Source organism: Centrocercus urophasianus, unplaced genomic scaffold, assembly GCF_019232065.1.
Source record: "Centrocercus urophasianus isolate 14NV4802_14NV808 unplaced genomic scaffold, USGS_Curo_1.0 seq_16, whole genome shotgun sequence".
NCBI lineage: Eukaryota > Metazoa > Chordata > Aves > Galliformes > Phasianidae > Centrocercus > Centrocercus urophasianus.
The window spans coordinates 11,564,267-11,589,410 of NW_024884711.1; the positions used below are offsets into that span (position 1 = coordinate 11,564,267).

The following is a 25,144-nucleotide window of genomic DNA, read 5'->3' on the forward strand; positions in this document are numbered from 1 at the left end:
GTGCGGCACCGCCGGTCCCGCCCCGCCCCGCCCCCGGCAGGCCCCGCCCCGGCCCCGCCCCGCCCGCCCCCCTCACCCAGTGACACACTTTCCGCGCGGCGCGGGGCGGTGGCGCTCACGTGCGGCGGGCGCGTGCGGGTGGCGGGAGGGGGACCGCGGGCCGCCGGGGTGACGCGGGGACGGGCGGCGGCGGGGGGCACGCGCGCCCGGAGGGGACGGCGGCCTGGACCGAGCCGCCGCTGCGCGGCAGGGGCCGAATCTCGGCTGTGTTCCCTCGCCGCTCCTTCCTGAGGCCCGGGGGGTGCTTGGCCCGCGCGGAGCCGCCCCTTTCTGCCCGTGGGGGGAGGCCATCCTGGCTCCGGAGCGTAGCCCGGGCACCGGGAGCTCGTTATAGGGCGGCTGGGTGGAGGCGGCCTGGCGCACCCGCCGTGGTGCTCGTCTGAGCCCCGAACTTTGCAGAGTTGACGCGAAGAGTGCCGAGGGCAGCATCCTTTCCAGCCTCAGCACCGCCGGCGTTCTCTGCTTCCTTCTGTCACCTCAGAGCCATCCAGCCTCCTCCCACCTTGCTGGCTGACACGTTTACAGGTCTGCAGTAGCTCCCAGCACTCTTCCCTGCTAACTTCCAGGCTATGGTGGTCTATTTATAGGGAGTGTTGTTTTGCCCCATACAAAGCACTCTTCCTTTGTTCCCTGAGGTCCTGCAGCATAGTCCTGTCTGTCCTGAGCTCCTTGTGCTCCACAGTTGTGGGTGGAACCAGTACATAGGATCATAGAACCATGGAATCACTGAGGTTGGAAAGGTCTCTAAAGCCATCTATCTAGTCCAATCATTGACCCATCCTCACTGTGCCTCATGACCATGTCGCTCAGTGCCACAGCTACACAGTTCTTGAACACCTCCAGGGATGGTGACCTGTTCCAATGCATCACCACTCTGAGAAGACTTTTTCCCAATATCCAACCTGAACCTCCCCTGGTGCCACTTGAGGCCATTCCCTCTCTCATCTTATCGCTGTTACCTGGGAGAAGAGGCCAACCCCACCTCGCTACAGCCTCCTTTTAGGCAGCTGTAGACAGTGATCAGATCTCCCTTGAGCCTCCTCTTCTCTAGACTGAACAATCCCAGTCCCCTCAGCGGCTCCTCATAAGCCTTGTGCTCCAGTCCCCTCACAACTTTTTTGCCCTCTGGACACACTCCAGGGCCTCAGAGTGTTTCTTGTAAGTTGAAGGGCACAAAACTGGGTACAGCACTCAAGATGCATGCAGGCAAGATGCTTCCCCTGGCTGAGGCACCATCCCTGCATCTACAGCTACTTTAAAGCAAAGATTTCCTTGCTGTATTCAGTTAGCAGCTTACGTGCTGCTCACTGATAGCTGCTGTGATGACAGCTACAGCCCCGACTTCTTTCCCACATTAGCGATATAAATAACTTGCCTAATGATTCCCAGCCTCTGGAAGCCAGTGGAAATTTTCCTATTGATTGTTCAGCCCTACACAGCGCTTCCTGACCCCTTGCCCTACTTATTTCCCACTTCCATTCCACATGTGCATCTCACTGTTCAGCTGGTTGCACTTTTTCTCTTCTCTCTTGAAGCAAAACCCCAACAAGGAGGTCCCAAGGGTCTTCAGCTTATCACTGCATCCCTGCACAGGCTGAATATGTGCAGAATGCCTTGGGAAGAAGCAAAAGCTAAATATAGAGCAGTTAGAGCCTACCCATTAAGGGCATGCCTGTATGGCACGAGTGCAATCAGCTCGGGTACCGGGAGCAGGGTAGTCATGGAGCTAAGTATAACCGAGAGAGAGGAACTGGCTCACGGCTTGTTCACCCGCTCACACATCCTGTCCCTGTGTGCCAAGTATCAGAGGCTTGGAGGAGGATATAAAAGCTCATAATAGCTGCCTAAATGCTAATTTGCCCATAGGACAACTTTCTTCCTGATTCAGCTTCTTAGCAGCTGGGTTATGGCCTGAAGCACCCAACACTTAGCTTTTCTGTTTGACCAAGTGTTTTTGCAGGTATGCTTTTTATTCACAGAAATGGGTAATACAAGGAGCTTCTAGGCTGGTTACAACTGTGGGAAACAGATTTTAATGGAAGGTGAGGGCTTGGACATTTATTCCAAAAAGACCAAACGTTACAGGATCCTTTCCTGTGCAACCTACTCCAGGCCTCCTGCCTTAGCAGGGAGTTGGACTAGATGACCTGCAGAAGTCCCTTCCTGTGATTCTGTGATCTTGCATTAATGAAGCCTGTGATATATTGTTATAACATCACTGTTTACCTTTTCCTTCTGTGCTATAAATTGCCTAATCTGCTGGTGCACCATCTGCTTAACCAGAGGGGAAATCACCAGCTAATGAAATGAAGATGGGAGTATTTATTGCTTGATTGGGCCAATCACAATTTTTGGAAGGCAAGCAGGGTGGATTGTGCTAAGGATGCACAAAAAGCCGCCCCTTGCTCTCACTGAAGCTCCAAGATTTAGAGTCACAGTGACCAGCCTTTTTGTTACAAGGACCATTGCTCCAGAGGCAGAGCACTGCCTTTTTACACCCAGACAAAACAATGACATCTCCCCTGGGAATAAACCAAAGCATGTTCTGGCCCAGAGAATTATTACACAAAAATACCCAAGGCATAGTTTGTGACTTAAAGGCCAGGACAGCTTCATATTTTTTGCAGCTCTATGTAGCACAGTGTTTCCCTGAGCCCAGCCTCAGCTTGGAGGTTAGAAGGTGCTGTAAGGCTGCAAGGTGCTGAGTTTCATCAGGAGGGGCAGCATGAAAGACCTGGTCAGACCTTGCATCCTCCTGGATTAGGCCCAGCTGATGAAATTTTGTTTCCAAAGTGCTGTCTCCTCTGTCCTGCTAGGCTCTGAAGGGTTAAAGTTATTAACGGGCTTCAGAATAAAATGCACTCGGAATAAATATGCTTTAGGATAAACCTATTAAATGGATAAAAATGCCATTACCAGTGGTGAAATACGATTGTGCGACCTTTTAAATAAATAAGCCTGCTATGCACCAAATTATGTCAGATAATAAGCTTTCTACATGATAAAGTCATGCAGTGGTTCTCACTCTTCAGGCTTTCAATGAAATACTGCTAGCCTTAAAGGGCTTCTGAAATGTTACACTAAAGAAAATTGCTTCCAGCTATAAAACTTAATCATTAAAACAAATGTAGTTTTCCATAAAACCCTGTGCAAAGCATACATAGTGAGAGTGAAACCTGTACTAGAAACAAACCGTAGGTATCCAAACTGTTTTGCAATACACAACCCTTCTTAATATAACTTCAGATTCTAGGTAAATAGAATCTAGGTAAAGATTCTAGAATAACTTGATTGAAAGGAAAAGAGTTATAATCCTACAGCGCCAGTGTCAGATCAAAATGATGTTCTCAGGGTCTTGGAAATGTGCTTGTGAGATATCTCTTGATGCAAATGTTGTTGTGGATGCAAGTTAATGCACTTTGTTGATGCTGGTGCTTGAACAGTGGTGGCAATGCTGACCTCCCTGTCTGTGCTGTGCCTCACAGATTACCCAGATCACTCCTGATGCAGGGGTGTTCCTCCAAAGGGACATCCATATCTGATGGTATGGCAACAGAGCTGGATGTGATCAGCCTTGTGAATAAAGTCCGAAAGGCAGTTAGTCAGAATGAGCTGCTAGCTTCACATGTGGCTCTCTAGAGTGAGCCACAGTAAGAGCTTTCTGGGCTAAACCATTACAAGTTAGAACAAACGAAGAAAATTCTCTCATTCATTCTAGTGATGATAGATGAACTGACAAAATCTCCTGGCTTTAGTCAAATATTCATGGTTACTTCCTCAATCGTTGCATGAACATCAGTGATCGCTTGTAATTCTCAGCTAAGTCTAGAAGACAACTCCAAGGACCAAAAACATTTGGAATTGCCCTCCATGATCACTTATTCACTCCAAAGGCAATGTCAAATAACACATCAGACATGAACAGCAGGAAGTATTCCTGTTTCTTCGTATTAATTTTTTTCCTGAGCTGGGAGAATGCTAAAAGTTTTTGTTCAACCCATGGAGGAACACTGATAATTTTCACCTACGCCCTACCCAGTACGAGCTTCAGGGAGCACCGAAAAAAACATGGCAAAATTCAAACAAACGAAAGAAGCCAGCTATGGCTCCAAAAACACCCAGAAACTCTTTGGACCTTAGCCGTTGTAACTGCAGAAGAAACAGGTACATTCTCCAGTAGTGTTTTAGCTGGATAGAGCTATGTGAGCAGGACTGTCTTGAAGGACTGCATGGCATCATTAGGCTAGCAGGGAATTTTGTCTGCCCTTCCTAAACAACTGCAGTATAATGTCCAGAAACAACTGATAAGACTGCTCCTGGCAGGGGCTCAGCTGCATCCCAAAATGCCTCCAGATATTTGCCATTGTGTTTTATTGCAGCTCCTCAAAAATGGTCAATTGTAAGCATAAATCTTGCAGAGCAGGCATGGTGGAGGAGGACAGCTGCTCGTTATATAATCCTGCCAAATCCTTGATGCAGCAGTTCTCAGCCAGCGATCGTCTTGCTCTGAGTCATCTGGAAAGTCTCTCGCTCAGTGAGCTTCCAGGAGCAGACCATCAAAACAGGCTGTGTTTCCATTTCCCATTTCAAATTACAGCAGACACGTATGACTCAGGGAAGTCATTTGCTCCTCATCCACCTTCAGATGCTATCCCGTGCCCGGATGCAGCCTGCCTCATGCTGAGCTGGACACTGGTGGAGCTGCTGATGGCGCTGGGCTCACGGCTCTCGTGGCGCCATTCTCATGTAGGGCCTGGTGCAGCTACTGAGAAGGACAACACAAAGTCCCAGGACAAGGAACAGGAGTTCCTCCCTGCTCGTCAGAGAGCCTGAGATGGCTCACACAGAGCCAGACCTGCTCTATACTGATATACCTATTGCTGGCTCCTGTCAGAAGGACACCATGCTGTTACTCGGCCACTGGAGTGACCTGCTCGGTGGAGGCTGGGCACCACTAAGCACTGCATCCCCCATGCCACATGTCACCAGTGTGAGAGGCTTCATTAACTCATGCCTCTTTCTCTCCTTTGAGGCAATGCCAGGCGGTTATCTGAGCCTGGGTGATAGCTCTCAGCAGGATGCAGATCACTGGCTCTGCCTTTGGGTGAGGAGATTCCCTGTTTTGAAGCTGGCCAGCTCGAGCTGCTTCTGCCCAGCCTCTCCTCCTTGCTGGGCTCTGTGCCGTCATCAAAGCTTGGGCACACAAAGCTGAGGAGCTTATTTTTCACAAAACCAACTGATTGCAGCTTTGGCAATCTCGCTCATCCTGAACATCACCACCAAAATAATCCCAAAGAACTGACTCAGCAGCTGTGATAAAACCAGGAGGAACGAGGCTGGTCAGGTTAGGCTGGCTTCTAGGTGCTGGAAGCTAGTCCAGGGAGGGATACCTCTTCAAGGGGCAAGGAGAGGAAAGATGGAAAGTAACACCTTTCCTGGTACTCCTTGCCTCTGTGCACAACACAACTTCTTCAGCCTTTCCTATTGTCACAGAGTTCCTACAGAAGAGCCGTACCAGTCAATATTCGAACTGTAATACAGTTAATATGACTTCAGGATGATCTGCAAAATTTGCAAAACACATCAATTCTCAGTGTTCATTGCGATCTGGACAAAGTCCCACTTCTGCAGCTCATTTCTGCATGGTCACAATTTCACTAAAGTCATTAATCAGTCTCTTATTTCCTTATTTTCATATGATTTTACTTAAAATTAGTGAAGAGCATTGCCAGGATGGCACCTACTATGAAGGTACCTACTATGAGGTCAGGTGATTTATTAGCACGATATTTTACAGTTTTCAGCCCCAGGCATAGAGGACCATCCCTGGAGAAAAGAGAACTTCTGCATACCATACATTTTCCATAGTTTGGTGCTACTTACATTTTCATTAAACTAGCCAATGAAAATAAAAGCCATAGCTGAGTTTTCATTTAATTTCAGGACTCAGAACAATGATTCAGTTTTCACAGGGGTTGTTATCTTTTCTTCTTTTCTCTTTTTTTTTTTAATCATAAATCTAAGAATTGGTTTCCCAGTGCACCGGTCAAAATAATCATTACTTTTTTTTTAATTTATTTTTTGTTTCCTACAGATATGTTGTAACTGCTTTAAAATGTTGTAAATGCTTTAAAATTGCTGTTTGGGGAAAAATGGGTACAAAACCAAAGCTGCAAGTGTAACCTAAAATACGTACCACTGATAAAGCACAGCTATCATCTTCGCACTACAGAGCATTGGACTTAACCTGAAAAACTTGGTATCTCATTATCAGTTTGTGTCCTTTTTGCAGCCCATTTCTATTAACAATGGACAATCAGGTGGTTAATAAACCACCTATTAAGATTAGGAACTAGATTCTCCAGATTAAATAGAATCGATTGAATAATATATTTTAAATAAATCATGAATGTGTGAATCTATGAAAATCAATAAAGTCCCTTTTATTTATATCTCTTTTCCTAAATTTCTAGTTGTCAATGTGCTTATCTCTGTCCTTGGATTTTACTGCATAGCCAAACCCTCTTTTGTGTCTTCTGCCAAGACTGTAAGGAAATGTTCTCCATTGAACACTGCAGCAGTACATTGTAAACAGTGTGAAAATAAGATGAAATTTTCTATTTTACTTAGAAGACTTACTATGACTTTGTTTGACCACACATTGACAGAACTGCTGTGCAAATAGTTGCAAACAACACAGCAAAGACATCACTTTTATATATAGTTCTGGATGAGCTGAAAACATAAAGTTCAAAACACATCATCTACTCAGTGGTTTATAAAGATTGTGTAACCCACTATCTAAACTCATCTGACTAACAATGAAACCATGAGAGAGACAGGTGGTTTGTAACTGTGGATGAGTTGAACGGCCACAGTTCTTGTACAAGGAAAGGATTCAGATAATTGCTTGCTAGTCACATTAAAACAATGCTGGAAGAAAAATGTATGAATAAATGAATGAGTGAACACTGGATTAATGAGCTACTTCCTACACTTAGTGCGTGAGCTCTACTGGGATGGCAACGCATTTTCATTACGTGTCTGAATGCAACACAACGTATTACAGCCTCAATTTGCATCTGCTGTTTTGGCTGTGACACAATGAGGCCTGGAAAGCGGGGGGCTTGACCACTGCAAGGAATGCATTTCACAGAGCGTTTCTCAGCACCAGCTGAGAACCATCCTTCTGCTTCATGTTCATGTGAGACTGACACCATGGACCTACTAAGCTGCTTCTCTGAGGAAAGCGGGGTCTGGCCAGGTTTGTCCTGCAGGCATTGCACCATGCCTAGCTGCTTCAGCCCACGAGGCAGAGCCCTGCTCAGCCACGGCCAGAGTAGCAATGGCAGAGCTGGCGGACTGACCCTGGCCAGCTTTGCCTTATGCTGCAGCACCAGCAGGCCAGCTGACCTGACCTCTTCCTTTTTTATTTTTGTTCACGTTCATCTTTATTCTTCTTCTTCCAAGGGCACATCTCAGCTTGCATGAGAGAGCCATCTGGGGTCCACAGGTGTGCCCCTGCATAGCCTTCCATAGCAACGACCCAGGTGCATGACCCAAGGAGTCAATTCGTTAACAGGGTGTTAACTAAGTATTTTCTGAAGCCTGGTGCCAGGCAGGCAGCTCTGGAAGCCGCAAGGGCGCTACCTTTGATTTGAGAGCATTCAAAATCAGCATTGACCTTAACAGAGATGGGCTGTATTGAGTTGCTCATTGACTCCCACTGAGCTCCCTGTTCACCAGGATACCAGTTCTGCACTTCTCTGAAGGATGGAGGTGACGGCATTGAATGAGATTAGACGTCATCTTCATTACAAAAGAGCCTTTAATTATATGATATCATTGAATATCGCTCAATACTGAAGGAAAGAATTTCAAATTTCAGGCAGTGACAAGAAGAACTGGGTGCCCATCCTGGCTTCCCCAGAGGCCTCTTCTGGCGCATTATGTTGGAGCACGAGAGATGTCAAATTAGATGTTGCACAAGCAATACGGCCCAAGCACTTCTTAACTTCGGGGAGCAAGGCTTTGCAACCTACACACTCTGTGTGTAATTATTAAATGGGGGCTGATTCAGAACCTTGACATATGAAGATAAGAACAGCCCACGGGCTCTCCATCCTTCTACACGTGTATAGATTTCAAGCAATTACTTGCAGAGGACTGGATCAAAACACCGGTTGTTTTTGAAAGCCTCAGAAAAGAGTGACCAGTTCAATTCCAAATTGCCTATTTTTTTGTGGCTGAAGCAGTATACCCAGCAATTCGGGTATTTTGGCATGACATTTTCAGAACGATACCTCTATATGCTACCCAAGAAGAGAGACATTTGAGAGCAAGAAAGGGTGCTTTTGCCATCTTGGAGAGCGAGTATGTAAGAATAGGAACCAGGCCTTATTTTCAGTCCAGCTTTTTGATTCACTGGTAAACAAGACTGCTCACACAGAGTCACTTTTGTCACTGGGTTGAGACTGCTGAACAACCAGTGCATTTCAAGGACAGAGATAAGACGGCAAGCCCAGACACCACTCTCCTCTGCTGCTAATTGCTTCACTTTAAGACCCACACAACATCAGCGATGACATTCAAGGACCTGCTGCTGCAGGGAGCTGACTGCCCTTCTGCCAGCACCTGTGCCTAACGCAGGCAGTGCCCAGCAGTCCGTGCCTTGAGATGTCAGAGCCAGCCAGGCCTTCTGCCACACAGAGCTGAAAGACTCCCAGAGCTGCAGACAATGTCTGGAAACAATTACACTCACTGTTGATTAGTACAATCTGCCCTTTTCAACTTAGCTGGTGTTGCCAAGTGATGAGCACACCTCTATGAGCCACACGGAAAGGAGTTCACTACTTGCTTACTTAGAGAACATGCTAAATTATGCAACCTGTTTTAATGCATCCTGCCCCCTAGGAAGACACAATTAATTTGGAACAGCAGCTGAAAAAAAACGATCAGATCTTCACCATCTACCAAATGCTAATTAGTTAATCCACGTGGCCGCACAAATGTGAGATCCACTGTCTAGTAAAGGCTTACAGTTGACCATTTTCATCAGCACCTGACATCACACTGAAACAGGCTGTTGGCATACAGCCATGTTTCTATGCAGTGTAGCTGTGATACCCATTTTGTCCTGCTTAGGAAGGAGACAGCTCTTTTAATCACATCTATAACATGCCTGTTCAGAGCAAGAAATAAGCAGTCCAGCAAGCAGAGAAGATGGTTTGGAAATCAATTATAGGATACCTTGGTGTCTGAGTGAAATTCCTGAAGCTTCATCTTCCCTTGCCACCACCACCAAGCCGCAGCTCAGTATCTGTGTTCCAAGCAGACTCCTCAATTTTAAGGAGGGTTGAACTCAAGAGGCTGCCTCTCATTAGGACAACTGCTAAGCCTCAGCTGAAACTGAGGAGAACAGAGATTTGCACTCTGTTGAGCTTACATAGCAGGTTCCAAATAAAATAAATCAGCAGTTAGGAAAGACGGGAATCATATAACCTCTCTAAGCCCGGATTCCAAAGCAGCCAACCGCTCAAAACAAGATTTTCCTTGACGTTTTGCCTTTTTAAAATATATTTTAATTCAGATGATCATTTACCTTTCCTCTTCACACAAATGCTGTGCTGCAATTCTCCCTCCTTCCAACCCCTAACGCTAAGTCAAACAGAGCTAAGAAACTTCCATTGTGAGAAGATGCTAAGGCAGCCCGAGCTCCTGGAGGCTTGACATGAGCTGTATGTACCCTGACCTCCCGCTGCAAATACCACCATCTGTTTCAAATTACTCAGCCTGTCTGGTACATGTTATGCCCTTTCACATACATCTTTACCAGCAGACTTCAACGATCTCTCTGAAGGGAATGGTATCTTCCCCTGTAGTTTGAAGCTGAAGAAGCTACAGGACTGCAAGGGAAAAGGCAAGTTTAACTGAAGATAATGCCCCTTCCTTGCACACACTAGCAATTTTGAACTCTAGCAAATGAAACAGCATTAGTGCCAACAGCTCTGGCACTGTCTTCCCCATCCATTGCAAGGGCCATTGAAAAGCTTAACAAGCACTAGATGAGTATCATTAAATCCAAAGCTGTTACCTGAGCACTTCAGCCCTTAAACCTTAAGAAACGGGGAAGCACCAGTCCCACTACGCTCAGGGGAGACCTCATTCACTGAAATTCCTGATTAGTTCCTTCATCACAGGAAAAGTAAAAAACAAAATTAGTAATAACAACAAACTTCTGTCTCTCAAGGAGCAGATAGCACTTCTTAGCATAACAATTTTTTGTTTGCTTCAGCCAAAGAAAACAGGATGGAAGGACTGCTCTCAAGTTGTTCCTGGATTGAAGAACATACTGCCAAGAAATCTCTTCAGATTATAGCCCTCCTGTTAAGAACTTACAGAGCAAATGAGTAAGTTTATTTCTCAAATGAAATTATTATTTTTAATTCTTTTCCACACAACCCAGTTTGAAACTGGCAAAATAGAAGCTATTAGGTCTTCTATCAACCCTGTCTCCCATCATTACCCAAAGGCAGTCTAAAATACATTATTTAAATGCAATTGTTTAAATGCAATCCAAATGCAATTGTTTCTATCACATACCCATGCAGAGGCAATCTAAATGCAGAAGAAAACGCTGAAGAAAAATATGCTGTTTTTATATCAAAAGTCAGAACTAAGACACTGTCTCCAGTACAAAATGGCCTGGAATACCATGCCAATGAACTAATACCGCTGTCACAGTAAATAGTAAAATACTGCATGCCTCAATGAACAGAATGAGCTGCTCCTTTTCACTCAGTGCTTTGTTGGTTTAGCCTATGTTAGCAGATAAAGAGGCTCAAGAGCTGGTTTCAATGAAGAAAAAAAAAAAAACCAAAACAGAACTAGTAAAATCTAATTGTCATTAGTATTTAATCATCTATAAAAAATAAACCAGCACTCCCAGTTTACATCTCATTGCACACGATCAAAGCAGGCCTTCAGTTTTAACACAGGACACAGTGACACCCATCAAGGGACAGTGAAGAATACACTCAAGCCACCAAAACAGGGATGTGGACTGAGCCACAAGGATTTCAACTCACACTGCACCTATCTGAAAAGTCTTATCACCTAACTGAAAGTCTTATCAAAAGCAAAACCCATTACATTCCGGTTTTGGGTCTAGAATCCTCACAAATACCAAATTACATTTTCAGAAAACCTTTCAATACATAAAAGCAAGCAAATCTCTGGAGAATTCCACACTACTCCACATAAAGCAAGAAGGAGCAGAAGCACTGGTTCAATTCAACAACGCTCGTCAGCTTTATTAGACTGCTGTGTTGACAAGAACTAGCGGTAGCGGTGCAGCTGCAGGGTGTTGCGCCTCCTCCAGGCAGCGCGACGCGAGCCACCAATGGTGTGATGGAATTTGTGGCCCTTGCCCAGACCGCGGCTCTTCCTCCCGGCTGACGTCAGCCCACGCATCTCTCTGTGCTTGTGGACGGGCCTGGTGATCCACTGCGTGTCGGGGTTGCGGCGGATGGCCTTGTGGAAGGGATCGATCAGGATCACCTCGAAAAACTTGTAAGTGGAATCTTCACCCACCCAGTAGGAGTTCAAGACTCTCAGAGCCCCACAGTGCCGGCCAGCACGCTCCTAGAGGAGAAAAATCAACGCGAAACGCTGTAAAACCATGGAAGCAGGGACACCCTTCGTGTAAAAGGATACGAATAACCCAAACCTAGTTTTTTCCTAGAATTTTTCATTTGCTCTGAGAAAAACTCTCCTGAAAAGAACCACAGTCTCTGGCAACAAAAACACCTGAAGAAGTGATGTTTAAAAAAATGCCGTATTCGACAAAGGCTGCTGGAATTCTTAGGTGAGACAGGTTTTAAAGAATGTAATGAGGAATGCATTTGGTTGACAAAATAAAGAACTATTCCACGTGCAGAAGAGCCCTGTAAGTAAATGCAGAGTTAAAACTTAAGATCACGAGCCACACTTGAGGCCGCCAAACAACTTTGAAAACTGTGAAAGACCAATCAATCTGAATGTCCAGAGTTACTGAGGAAAAAGGCCTGGAGGACAGAAGCTCATATTGATAGGAAAAAAAGAGGAACAGTTGATGTAACAAGCCTTCAATATGCCTTTCCTATCCTTGGCTGCAGTTGGAAAGAAACAGTCCTTGTTCAAGCAAAGAGAAAATAAGTTGAGTTACAGAACTCCATCTGCCTCTCCTGTCAAGACCTCCCCTTTTCACCCTAGGACATTATCATCATCACTACAGATCCATCCAACCTCTACCTCAAACCTATTACTACAGATGTGCACCAACACCACCAGCTTACAACCTCTTGCATATTTCATGTCTTTTCTTCAAGTCCTTCCATTTCTCTGCACGCGGCAGTGACACATACTAAACATTAAAATAACAATCACCCTCAACTAGCTTCTAGATGACAGGGATGACAGTGACAATCAAGGTTTGGAATTTCTAGAACATCTTTATCTGAAGAACAGAAGCCTTCCAGGAGAAAACAAGCCAGATTCACAACATTTTGGACTTAATAAGAGGGCCAACAACCTCTTTTCATGAGCTGTCACCAGAAGCAAGCAGTTATATGGTATTCCCGAATGTCTGATACGAGCACCATGAGCACTCAAAACAAAGCTTTTAAATTTAAACTCATCACTTTTGTTAAAAAATAAAAAGTAAATGGAACAAAGAAACAAAACCATAACCACCCTGTAAACAACTTCCTGCTGAAATAGGAATGCTTTTTTAGTACTGGGAAAAGTCATCTGCTTAAAGATGTACAAGAATGGAGACTGCTCACTGCCTTTACAATGCCTCTTCTGGGGAGTGCTGGTCAGTACTGCTCTAAGTCTTGCAGCTTGTTTTTTTTCCATACGTGAGAAGAACAACTGCAGCATTATGAAATATAACAAAGTTCTCCTGGATGGAAAGTCTCAATTTTCAGCATTTTAGCAGGTAACAGCATTGTTTAACTATTTAAACTACCAATCTTCAAGCTTACGAGCCAGAGATACTTTTAACTTCAACATGCCTCTGGCATGCTGTTTTCAGAGAGTATGATACAGCTAAGTACACTGCACAGCACTCCTACTATACAAACAGGTGCTGCAGTCTTTAAGGCAGGAATTTACTTGTGTTTTGTGAAAGGACCACTGTCTAAATCTGCTAATACATACAACATGGTAGGGAACATAAAGGCAGGATTTAGCAGTGACTGCAGTCACACAGTTCAGCATATTTGAATTTCAGTTTCTCATACCCAGCTCTTTGTTTTTCAGGCCTTTGTCAGTTGTATGTCTTTCATTACAAGTATTGCAGCGTGCTTCTGAAAGAAGCATATTCCAGAAACTTCAACAAACCATCTTAGTGGTTCTTTCCACATCCCCACATGCAGAGTGTGAATAGGTTTCACTCTTTTGTCTCAAAACAGCTTTTCAAGACACTCTGGTGCTCTCCTGCCATCAATACTCAAGATCTTTTACCTAATACATTACAGAACAGTTACTGGTTTGGTCACAAAGCCTTTTCCACTTTTACAGACTAGGTGCAACCCCAATTATCTGAGCAATAACCAAAACAGTCACCTCTGCTACAGACTGAAGACTGCGGGCGAACTTGAGCTGGTTGACACCGTGATGCACAGGCTTCCCATAGGTTGCACCTTTTGGGACTGGGCGCTTCCGACCACCACGACGAACACGGACACGGTAGATAACATAACCTAGAAGAAATGGCCATTTAGTGTACAAGCACACCTTATGGTAAGGCAATTCACATACTGCATTGCCAACCCCAAAGGCTTTGCATGGAATGCTGCAATAAAGCAGGTCTTTACACTTGTCCCCACTGAAACCTACAACTCTTAAGTCTAGCACAGAGCATTTGTGTTACCTCCATTATAACTGAACAGAGTGGTGTACAGTTGTTGGGACTTTTTCAGTTCCGAAACAGACTTTAGAGAACCTTTTCATTATGCATTTCCATATAAACTAAGACTGGTGCCACAACTCACAAAAAATCCACCCCCACCCCAAAAGGCAATAAAAGAACCCCAAAACTAAAGGGCCATGCAGAAAAAGCACCATTCAAAAAGCACTGAAGCTCAAGTTACGCATAAACTCCACTGAAACATGAGGAAATGAAGCAAACCTCACAAATAGGAACAGAAATTTATACTCTTTACTTTCACATCATGACAGAGAACAAACATGGTGACTTGCTTCAAGGATTTCCTGAAGTTACACACAGATGTCCACTTTCCCTCAGTTAGTTTGTTTTTCTGACCAGTAACTGTTTCCTAATGATCATAGAAATTAAGTAACTTTATCCTCACTCAAGTACAGACAGATATCAAGTAACTTGAGAAAAAGTCTGGCCTGAGGAAGAAACCTCCTTGCTCCAAACCTACCTACTAAAAACACTGGTCAGTGCTACCATAAGGCAGCACAAGGAGAATTACAGCCTGAATGCACTCAATCTTCATCTGCCCAATTGGTCACAGGGGACATTAACTCAAATTACACAAAATACAGTTTTGGGCTGTGGGCACTGCTACGAACTGAACATATTTGTAAGTTTATTTAATTCAGGACACTTCAGGCTTTTCCAGGACATTCAAGTTTCTCACTTTGTCATTCTACTACCAGTCATAGAAGGAAGCAAGTTGACAAAACCATGGTCACTGCATCACCAGGCATTCTTCACCTCCTTGTCTCATTACCTTGCTTGGCCTTATATCCCAGCCTGCGAGCTTTGTCTGGCCTGGTTGGCCGGGGAGCGCGATGCAAAGCAGACAGCTGGCGGTACTGCCAGCAGCGCACACGAAGGAGGAAACGCATCACATCTGACTGCTTTTTCCTCCATAGCTCCTGGATGTACTTGTAGGCACCCATGTCTGGTTACCTGCTGAGAGAAGAGATCAGTGAAGGCAGCAAATCTGGCTCCAGAACTGCACAGCTTCCAATAAAAAGATACTGCACTAAACCATACATACAAGATCAAAGGTACGTAAAGTGCTTTCATGCTTTTTTGAATCACTGGTGCACTCGGTAATATGGCTCACATTTAGCAGCCTACAATGAGACACACAGCCATTACCACTGTCAGCAATTCTCATCCATTCCACAGAACACTCTGGGTTGGAAGGAACCCTAAAGCCCACCCAGTTCCAACCTCACTGCTGTGGGCAGGGCTGCCAGCCACCAGTTCAGCCTGCAGAGAGCTCCATGCAACCTGGCCTCAAACACCTCCAAGGATAAGGCATCCACAGCTATGCCAGGGCCTCACCACTCTGAGTGAAAAATTTCCTATTTCATTTTCTTAACGTTTGTGAAGAATGCATAAATTGTTTTCTAGCACTCCTCATCCATGGAGCTACTGTTTCGTGATTTGCAAACATTATTAAAATGGAGAGTTAGCACCTGACTTGCTTTAAAAGTTGCTCTTTAAAGAGGTATGTGACTGTGAGTGGCCTAGTTTTTACTATAAACATGGTTTAAGCACCTCTAGGACCTGCTTAACTCTCACACACCTGGAGAGCTCAGATTCCAGCAGATGTAAGTCAACACCATCATGCCACCACTCCAAACACAATTAAAAGCAATCAAACAAAAAGTTCCCCGTGCGAAAAGCACCCCACGCTCTTCTCTGTGAATCAGCCCAGCCGCAGCCGACCTCCCCCCACACCATGTCAGGTCCGCATCACGGCACGACCATCGCAATACCGCACGCCAGGCGCCTAACCCAGGCACGCGGCCGCCCGCCCTCGCAGCCCCTCCCGTCCGGCCGCTCCCGGCCCTCAGCCCGCGATCAAGCCGCACGGCGAGGCGCGGCCCACGGGCCCCGCACCATCTCGCCGGGCTCTGCCGCTCGCCCGCCCGCCGAAGCGGCCACATCCCACCCCGCCAGAGCCGCACCGCGCAGGGCCGGCAGCGAGGCAGGCGAGCGGCCGGCAGGGAACGGGGATGGGAGCGGATGGAAGGCCAGCCGAGCACTGACGTACCCGAACCTGATGGCGCCCGACGCCGGAAAGGAAGAGGCCCGCCTCCCACACCCCCTTGCGGCGGCACCGCGCTTCCGGCGGCGGCCCCGGCGCCTCACGGGTAACGTAGTCCCGTAGGGGGAGCGCAGCCGCTCGCCTCCGCCGCCCGGCGGCCCCGCCCCTCCGCGGGCCCGCGACAGGCAATCAGCTGCAGGGGGCGTGTCCAGGGGCGGCTCAATGGGGCGGCGTGGGACGCTGAGCCCAGGTGCGCGGTCGCGCGGGGGCGGGGGGCGGTCGGGGCCGGGGGCGCGCGGCGGGCACGGCTTGGGGCGGGGGGTCGGGGCACGGGCAGCGCCTGGAGCACCCCGTGAGAGGCCCGAACCTGCCGGTTTAGGCCGTACAAAAGCGGTTAAAAATAAATCCTAAAAAGAAGGCGTGAGGGTTCCTAAAAATAAAAATGACAAATCCTAAAAGAAAACTTCCTAAGGGAAAATCTTGTCGGCGCCTCAGTCCCTGTCCCGAGCCGCTGGCCTTCCGCTGCGTGCGTCTGCACCGAGCCTGCTGCAGAGCAGCGCTGTGCCTCGTGCTGCGGGCTCTGCTGTCCCCGTCCCGGGGCGGCAGCGTTCCTGAGTGGACTCGGGGCTCACTGAGGAGTATAGCGAGAGCTGGGCCTTCCCTGCCCACAGCCAGCCCCTTGCGACCGTAAATGTGCCCAGCGGGGCCTGTGCCCGTCAATTCCTAGTGTCACACTGTGTCACATTGGCCCGGCAAGAGCCCACCGGCTTCTGCAGGCTACCCGCTGCGATCAGCCCCGCTCACAGCCTCACACAGACCCCGAAGCCTCAGCGCTGCCCTGTGCTTCTGACCGCAGTGCTTCCCAGTTCTGTCTGTGCAGGCCAGAAGTGCCGTGCGTGTCCCGCTCGTGTCCCTGCCGCTGCAGGCCCCGTCGCACGGCTGCATTTGGACAGCGCTCGCCACCCGCCGGCCTGAGGACGATGGGGAAGGGCTACAAGGTGGTGGTCTGCGGAATGGCGTCTGTGGGGAAAACTGCGATTTTGGAGCAGCTTCTCTATGGAAAGCACACTGTCGGTGAGGTGGTTTTGTCTTTTGTGTGTGTGTGGATCGTTTCCTTGGGCAGAACGTTGTGTGCGGACACAAAGGTGGTGACTCAGGGACACTCACTGTGCCGAGGGAGGACAAGAGCATGGCCTGGGTTTATCTGGGCTCATCTCAAGGCCTTCTCTGGGACTCGTGGGCACTAACACCTTCCAGAAGTGGTTTGGAAGAGCCCTTCTGTGGTGTTCCTGGTTCCAAACTACAGGAATGCTTAAAAAGAAACAAATACAAAAACAGATGCTTTGCTCACTGCCCATTTACATGAGGAGTATGCAAACAAGAAATATGTTGTTCCCTGAAAGATCAGAATCATAGAACCATAGATGCTTTTGGTGCCTGAAAGGTAAGTAGATATGATATTATAAATAGAGAGACTGCTTAGACTTCTGTCATGCCTTCTTAGAACTTTCCTTGGTTTGGTTTTGGCTCATGGTTCATCAAAGTGCTGGAAAAGAAAGCAGCTCTGCTTTAGGTCCCTCTCTGGGCTCCAAGGGCTGTGCAGGATGAGCATGGAACCACCCGCCCAGGTATCAGATGAAGGGCAGCAAATGGTGTCTGCAGGGGGGGGATCTCAGAGCTTTGACAGAGGGCATCCAGTGTCTGTTCTGTAGGCTGGTACATTCAGTGCTGGGGTGAGATGTTGGATAAATATTAGGATTTCTAGCTGGCTGCTTGGCAGGCACTGTGCCTCTAAAATGCATTGATGAGAGGAATTTGCTTGCAAATCATGATGCTGAGCTGTATGCAAATACCCTTGTTTCAAAGGAGGATTTCCCCTAATGTTGCAGCAACACCTGCTTCCAGCATCCTACCAGCATCCTGCACAGCCCCCTGTAGCTCTCAGCACGAGCTCCAATGCCTGCAGGCTGTGAATTTTGCCTTGGCCCGTCCCTCACCTGCCCTACCAGGTGACCCTCAGTGCTGTGCTATCCCTGCTGCCCTCCGCTGCTCCCCGTGCTGAGCCCCAGGAGCTATTTCTGGCTGCTCCTGAGCGTGGCTGTGGTGGCATTGCGTAATGGCAAGATGCTCACTGACATAACAGGGAAAGCCGCGTGCGTGTCCCCGATCACTCCCTGATGCTCTGCCAGGCTTAGCACCGAGCGGCACAGACCTTCCCCTCCTCTCCCAGGAGGTTTGCTTTCTTTCTATCATTGCTTTCCAGGGTTAATAGCCAGCCACAAGCCTGTCAGTGCCAGCAAGCCTGCTGCTGGCTTGCCTTCACAAAGGAGTGGTGGCACAGCTGCTGCAGGAAGTGATTAGTGTCCTCCGAGGCTTCACGCTGCTATACTGAGCCTTGGCTTTGAGCCCCTGCTCCTGGCTGTGAGTTGAGAATGCTGCTGAAGGCCCAGCAGCAATGCAGGGCTTTTCCTAGGACAATTTGCTCTTTTGGTTTGCTCCCCGGCTTGTCATGGATGAAGTCCCTTCATGGTCAGCAGCTAGCCCTCCTGCAATTCGTAAAATTGTTAGTGAGTGTCCAGAGCAGGGCTGCAGAGATGGGGAAGGGTCAGGAAGATGAGATGTTTGAGGAGTGGCTGAGCTCCCTGGATTTGCTCAGCCCAGAGCAGAGGAGCTGAGAGGAGGCCACATGGCAGCTGCAGCTTCTCAGAGGGAGTGGAGGAGCAGAGCTGAGTTCTGCTCTCTGTAACAGAGACAGGGCCTGAGAGAATGGCATGGAGCTGTGTCAGGGAGGGGCAGGTTGGTATCAGGAAAAGGATGAGGCGAGTCCTTGACTGGCAAAGGAAGCTGCTCCCACCTAACATCAGTAGTAGCCGGCACTGTGTGCCCCAAGGGAAGTTACTGGCACAGTTCAGGCACACAGTGTGCAAAGAAGGAAAGTGCTTTTCCTTCAGTAGCGCCTCTGCTCAGTGAGGGCTTAGAAAGTAGTATCCTGCCTTGGGAATGCCTCTGGTACCTCTACCTGTGGGAAGCTGATCAGCTAAAGGGAAGGAGATGAAAACTCTTCCAATAGAAAACACTGTTTTCCTTATCTCTGCCTCCTGACTGCACAAATAGCTGTATGGCCAGGTTGCTTATGACCAGCTGCTTCAAGTCATCTAGCTAGCTGGGAATGAAAACTGTATGTATGAATGAAAACTCGCTAGAACCCACAGTCAGAGAATTTGCCTTGTCAGGTCTCAACTTGGGGGACCTGGGGTTTTGGCTGAAAGACTTTCACAGCTCAAAGGTTTGGGACTCATAAACCGAATGAAGCATTCACAGACCTTTGTTTCTTAAATAAATAGAACTGGAGTTAGCTTTGGTTTTTAGAAGTGCATGAAAATGAAGCCAAGCTTATGTAACAGAAGGTCACACTCATAGCTCTGATTGATGGGACCAGCACCTAACTAGCAGCTAAATCCAGACATGTCAGCTCCTGTTGGTCCAGCTCCAAAGAGCTGTCCAGCTCTTCTCTGAGTCGTGTATTTCCTCATCTTTAGCCTGGTTTCCAAAGAAACCATGAAATTGATTGCTGTAATGCTAGTTCCCCTTTCCCCTGTGGCTTCCAAACCTGAAAGCTGGTTCCATCTGTCCATTCATCTGCATCACAACAGTGGATACTTCCAAATCTGTTCCTGTACGTTAGGAAAACGGTGGCAGGAGTGAGAGCAAAGCCACCCGTGCTGTGGCAGCCTGTGAGCAGCAGGTCTGGTGGAGCTGCCTTCGCCCCTGGCAGAGGAGCAGGACAGCGGGGGACACCCGTGAAGTCAGCAGCATGGCAGGGGAGGTGGTGGTGCCAGGCACTGGGCTTCCCTCATCCGTTCTGCTGCTCGTACAACAGCTTGCCCAGCACATGTCTGAATGGAGGTCAGGAAAGTGTTGGGATGGGATGTGCTAACCGGATAGCAGTGTCAGCAGCATTTGGCTAACGCACAGACTGGGCTTTAGAAGTAAAGCCTAGAACAGTGACACGGGTATGACTGAAAACTGCTTGTTGAGTAACCCACTTGCAGTGCTTCCTCCCCCTGCGTGTGCAGGTGAAATTTCACCTCTGGAAACTGATCCTGATGCACAAATTCCAGGTCCTTCCAAAGTGTCCCATCCCCCACTCTGCCATTTAACATCAAAATTTGTTGCTCCGTTCTGCTGACTTGCCTCACAGATCTTAATTTTTCCTCTTCGTTTTCAAGGAGGATGTTAAAAGACGTAATTTCCACTGCTACTTTTAATGCCATTAGGAAGTGACTGTCACAGGAGAATGCAGATATATTAAAGACTGCTAAATTACAGTGCAGCATTTAGGTGATAAAAACCTGCCCAACATTATTCATGGCTTTCTAAAAAGAAAATGCAGGTACTTATGGTTCATTCCTTCTTGCCAAAACGATATTTACTGATGCTAGATTCTTCCTTGACCTGTCTGTACAATGAGATGAAGCAGAGCAAGACAAAATAGTGCTATATCCAGAAGACCTACTTTCGTCTTTAAAAATGCCCTTGTAACACATTCTCCAGCTTGCACAGAGTGTGTTCACCCTTTCTGTTTTTATTAACCTTTGTTTTGCTCTGCTCTTAGTTGTGCTCTTGCATGCTAGCATGGCTATATTTGGAAGCAAAATAAATTAATTGGTTGCAAACTAAAATGAGTTTTGATCTATGCAGGCTGCACAAAGAGGGGCAAAGAGAACAGCTTGTGCCACTTTCCTGCTCAGGAATGCTGCATATATCATGGGAAACCGTGCGCGTGGGTGGAATTCTTTAGCTTGTTTGTCAATGCAAAGTATTTTGAATACTGTCACTGAATATAGCAAAATCCTTATTTTCACAGGCCAGATAATCCCTCGTGTTTTCTTAAACAATGCACTAATATGGTCCCCTTTTGGCAGACAAAGGGAACAATGCGGTACTCGTTAACTGTAGCCCTGCACCAGCGAACAGTCCCTGTGTATAGGAATGCAGTGGAGGCAGAAACATGCAGAGGTTTATGAGAATTCTTCAAACTAACCCTGAAAGTAGCCCAGCTGCAGTATGCAGTTTGTTGGGACCTGCAGCCATATGGACGTGCACCCAGGGTGATCACGAAGCTAAGGAGATCCATGTGTTTTCAGGGTCTGGCTTCGAAAGTAAGGTTTAATTAATTCAGAGCAAGGTACCTCATATTACCTCCCATTTACCATGGGAAGGGGAAGGAAGGAGAGCTGGTATGCAGATTGTTACCATGGAGCACATGATATATATGGGAGCTTGATACCTTGTGCATGCTCTTACCCTGCAGTAAATGAGCTCGCTCCTATTAGCAAATCTGAGTCATGTTAAATCCCTAAGGGATGGAAAAAGCTCACTGTGCATTTGGGTAAATATAGCATGCAACTTTGCTTGCATGCAAACATCCTCTCCCCTGTTGGGCTTGGTTTCACTTGTTGGTTAGTTGTACCAACGCATGTTCATTTCCAGAACTGTTCCTTTGGCTCCTGCTTCTGCAGTACAATCCAGCCCAGCACGAAGCTGAGAAGCAGGCTCAAGATGTCAGTACTTGCCTCTCTGGTGTTCCTTGGCTGTTTTTCCCTAAGGGTATGTTTGGGCAGGCCCATTTGCAGCGTGTTTGGCAGAGAGCTGGTACACTGGGTGGTTGGAGTTTGGGAAACCTGAGGGAAGAGCCATATATCTTATCACATCCTGTGCTTACATGTCGTATAGATTAATTTTACAGGCTCGTATATTAGACGGTTGTATTTATATAGTGTCACTACCGTAAAGAGCTGGCATGGTGATCTATGGATACAACCCTTGCATGACAGTTGAGGTTGAATCCAGGTCAGATCACCTTGGAAAAATATGAGCTGAAAGCTATTGCAGGGTAAAGTTCTGCCACACCACAAGCATTTATTATGGTGGTGCTGTACTTACACCAGCTGACCCTTCCTGCTTGTTTTAAGACAGGTTTAGAAGAGGGTGCCACAATGGAAGATGTGTACTTGGCATCGGTGGAGACGGACCGAGGTGTGAAGGAGCAGCTGCGGCTGTATGACACCAGGGGTCTGCAGGAGGGCGTAGAGCTGCCCAAGCACTACTTCTCTGTTGCTGATGGCTTCATCCTCGTGTATGCCATCACCAGCCTCGAAGCCTTCCAGAGAGTTGAACAGCTCAAAAAAGAGATTGATATCTTCAGAGACAAAAAGGAGGTAAATGCGTGGTGCCCTAGCTGCTTGGCTTATTGGCATATCAGTGATAGGAAGTTAATGTTACAAAGCATAAGGTTGGGCTCTGTAAAACTTGCATAGAAAGGAAAACAAGTGTACCCACAGCCTTGGGCAATCCAGCCAAAGGGAGCTTTCTCCTGATGGGGAAGCCTCATTCACATGCTGTGCAGCTCAAACAAGTAAAGTGTTGTTGTTTTTTTTTTCTTACTTCCTCTACCACAGCTAAAATCCAGTTAGCTGAATGCATCAGTTTGGACACTTATGAGTAATAAACCATATGGTCTACAGCAGTGCAGTTCTTATTTTTTTTTTCTTAGGTATTGCACACGGGAAGTCAAGTGCACAGAATAATGTAACGAAGAACATTATTTTTGTTTGTTTTGTATTCACATACCTGATGGCTTACAAACTAGTGTAACTGACAGTGGGTCTCCCAGACATTAGTCAATTGGCAAAGCAGCTTTAATGTATCTTAACAACCATATTGAATCAATTCAATTGTGTGAAATGACTGCTCTATTTTCCCTTAGAAAGCAGCTAGTGTTTTCAGCTGACAGTGTTCCTGCTTAGCTAAACAAATATAACTTGCATGTGGCATTAGCATTATGGCTTTTCTTACAGTATCTTTGTGTTCTCCAGTAGCTTTCCCTGCTAAATGTCTTTAGCCTACAGCTCTCCAAATGTCTATTTTATGCTGTTTAGAAAAAGAAAAAAGTGCATGAAGAATTAATTGGGTAATGGCAGGGAGAGACTTTCCAAAGAGTAACTTGGGCAGTATTTGCAGAAGTACTGCAGGAAGGCAGGCTCAGAGCTTGATGGCAGTCAGAAATGGAGGCAGAGAGGTATGTTGGCTGGCATGAGCTGCATGCTGTCAGGGTACAGATGTCAGGAGTATGGCAGTTGGCCACAGCCAACATGTGACAAGCAGGACATTCACTCAGACACTGTGTTTCTTGAGGGTGACGCAATTGAAAAATAGTGGTGCCCACAGCAGGCTGGATAAATCAGTTTTATTCCTCTGATTTCTACTGCGTACAAAATAGTCTCTGAAGGTGAGATCAAGAGTCCTTAAAAAAGCACCAGCAGCCTTTAAGTCTCTGCAGCCATAACCAGATTCAGGATTCATCTCCATCTGTGGTGCCTCTGAGCTGGCAAGCCTTTGCTCCGCCAAGCAGCACAGCCCTGTACCACGCAGCCAGAGCTGTAAAGCACAGGTGGCAGCCTCCTGCCTCTCCTCAGCATGCTCCTCAAAGTGTGGCCTATTTTTGTACTGAATGGAGATTGTCTTCTCTCATACTGGCAGAGTTTGACCATAGGCAAAATTCAGTTGGTAAAAGTACTGGAAAATGATAGCTTCTTACAAAGGGGTGAACGCCTACTCAAACAGCATGGGCTGCTGTAGAAAGGAAAGGGAGCCTCAGAGCTCGCAAGAACAGGACATACATCTCTAGCTAGAGAGAAACAGGAGACATCCCAGGGGCAGCCTGATGAGCAGGAAAGGGCTAGCGGGCGTTGCCATGGCCAAAAGCCCAGTTGTGGGGAGAGGACTTCATTATTTTAGGTTTGTCAAACCACCATGCAGTGCAGAGATGAGACCAGAGTTCAAGTAAGGACCTTGCACTATAAATACAGGCATGATTTCCCCCATTGGCTGATGCTGTTAAAACATTTTTAGAAAGTGGTTAAGTTAAATCAAGCAGGAACGGTAGCTTTAAGGGACTACATTCAGTGCTGGCTGAAGGAGAGGCAGCAGGCAGCCCCCAGGCCTGTCTACACCTGCTGCCTGGGATGCAAACAGGCTGGGCAAAACCCTTGTATCCACACCTTCCGTGCTGCCATAAACCATTTCTCAAGCATCCATGGCTCTGACTGACTCAAATGCCACACTCTCTAGGGTTACTTCTTACTTCGGTAAGTACTTACTTACTTGAGTAACTCTAGAGTTACTTCTTACTTCTCTAGGGCAGCTCAATTGCAAAGTAAATGGAGAATAGGACTGTTTAACTTCTGCTCTTTTGGGTATGGCTTCCCTTTAAGCAGCCTGTAGGCTAAGTCTTGCATATCTTATGATTAAAGCAACTCCCAGGCCGCAACTAGACAAGGCAGGTTTGAACCCCAGACCCTACGCTTCCAAATCGTATGCAATTTGAGCCAGTGCTAAGCTGAAGAACAGGCCTGAATTGTGTTACTGATGTCTGCTGTTTGTTTACAGGCACTGTGAACAGTGGATGCTCTTTGCACAAAGCTCACCCGTTCGTTTCATTTGTAGGTAACAGTTATCATACTGGGAAATAAAACGGACCTCCTGGAGCAACGACAAGTGGAAACAGAAGCAGCACAGCAATGGGCAAGGGCTGAGAAAGTGAGACTGTGGGAAGTGACTGTGACAGATCGGAAAACACTGCTTGAGCCATTCACCTTCCTAGCGAGCAAACTCTCCCAGTCCCAGAACAAATCAACATTTCCCTTGCCTGGAAGGAAGAGCAAAGGGAATAACTGCGATAACTAAGCTCCCTTTAATGCTGTCTGCCGTAGCCAGGTGCAGCCTAAATCCTTTCTATGCCTTTTGCTTCACGCGGTTTCACTTAAAGCAATAATCTCATTCAGCAATAAATCAGCAAGCTTATGGCTAAGAGGTATTTTTCCTTCTTGTGGACTTGGCTTGAAAAAGTCACTGGTGGTGAAGCCTTAAAAAGCACTTAATGTTGGCAGTTACCTTGCAATAAGGCTGAGGAGGGGAGAACAGGGTGGGAAAGAGGCATGGGCTTACCTCTTCTGCAGGGGCTTAGACTGTCCCTGGGTACCCAGAGAGGGAAACTATCCTTC

General features: G+C 47.0%; 2 protein-coding genes across 6 annotated transcripts; one reads left to right on the forward strand and one right to left on the reverse strand.

Annotated features, from left to right (window-relative positions):
* Nucleotides 1–11,346: 11,346 nt before the first annotated feature.
* RPL15 (ribosomal protein L15) lies at nucleotides 11,347–16,156 on the reverse strand. 2 transcript variants are annotated; one of them, XM_042817415.1, is made up of 4 exons: nucleotides 16,086–16,156; nucleotides 14,805–14,989; nucleotides 13,669–13,805; nucleotides 11,347–11,703 (listed from the first exon to the last, which is right to left on the reverse strand). In XM_042817415.1, the coding sequence occupies exons 2-4, from the start codon at nucleotides 14,974–14,976 to the stop codon at nucleotides 11,398–11,400; spliced, it is 615 nt and encodes a 204-aa protein (XP_042673349.1). In that variant the 5' UTR covers nucleotides 14,977–14,989; nucleotides 16,086–16,156; the 3' UTR covers nucleotides 11,347–11,397. The 2 variants fall into 2 exon arrangements, with proteins under 2 accessions (XP_042673349.1, XP_042673350.1); XM_042817416.1 differs by having other exon boundaries at nucleotides 14,805–14,986; nucleotides 16,086–16,151.
* Nucleotides 16,157–16,308: 152 nt separating this feature from the next.
* Nucleotides 16,309–24,951, forward strand: NKIRAS1 (NFKB inhibitor interacting Ras like 1). Of its 4 annotated transcripts, none has more exons than XM_042816879.1 (5): nucleotides 16,309–16,329; nucleotides 16,946–17,153; nucleotides 21,573–21,689; nucleotides 22,059–22,300; nucleotides 24,588–24,951. In XM_042816879.1, the coding sequence occupies exons 2-5, from the start codon at nucleotides 17,060–17,062 to the stop codon at nucleotides 24,825–24,827; spliced, it is 693 nt and encodes a 230-aa protein (XP_042672813.1). In that variant the 5' UTR covers nucleotides 16,309–16,329; nucleotides 16,946–17,059; the 3' UTR covers nucleotides 24,828–24,951. The 4 variants fall into 4 exon arrangements, with proteins under 4 accessions (XP_042672813.1, XP_042672812.1, XP_042672814.1 ...); XM_042816878.1 differs by having other exon boundaries at nucleotides 16,310–16,329; nucleotides 16,936–17,153; XM_042816880.1 differs by having other exon boundaries at nucleotides 16,313–16,329; nucleotides 17,005–17,153.
* Nucleotides 24,952–25,144: the final 193 nt, after the last annotated feature.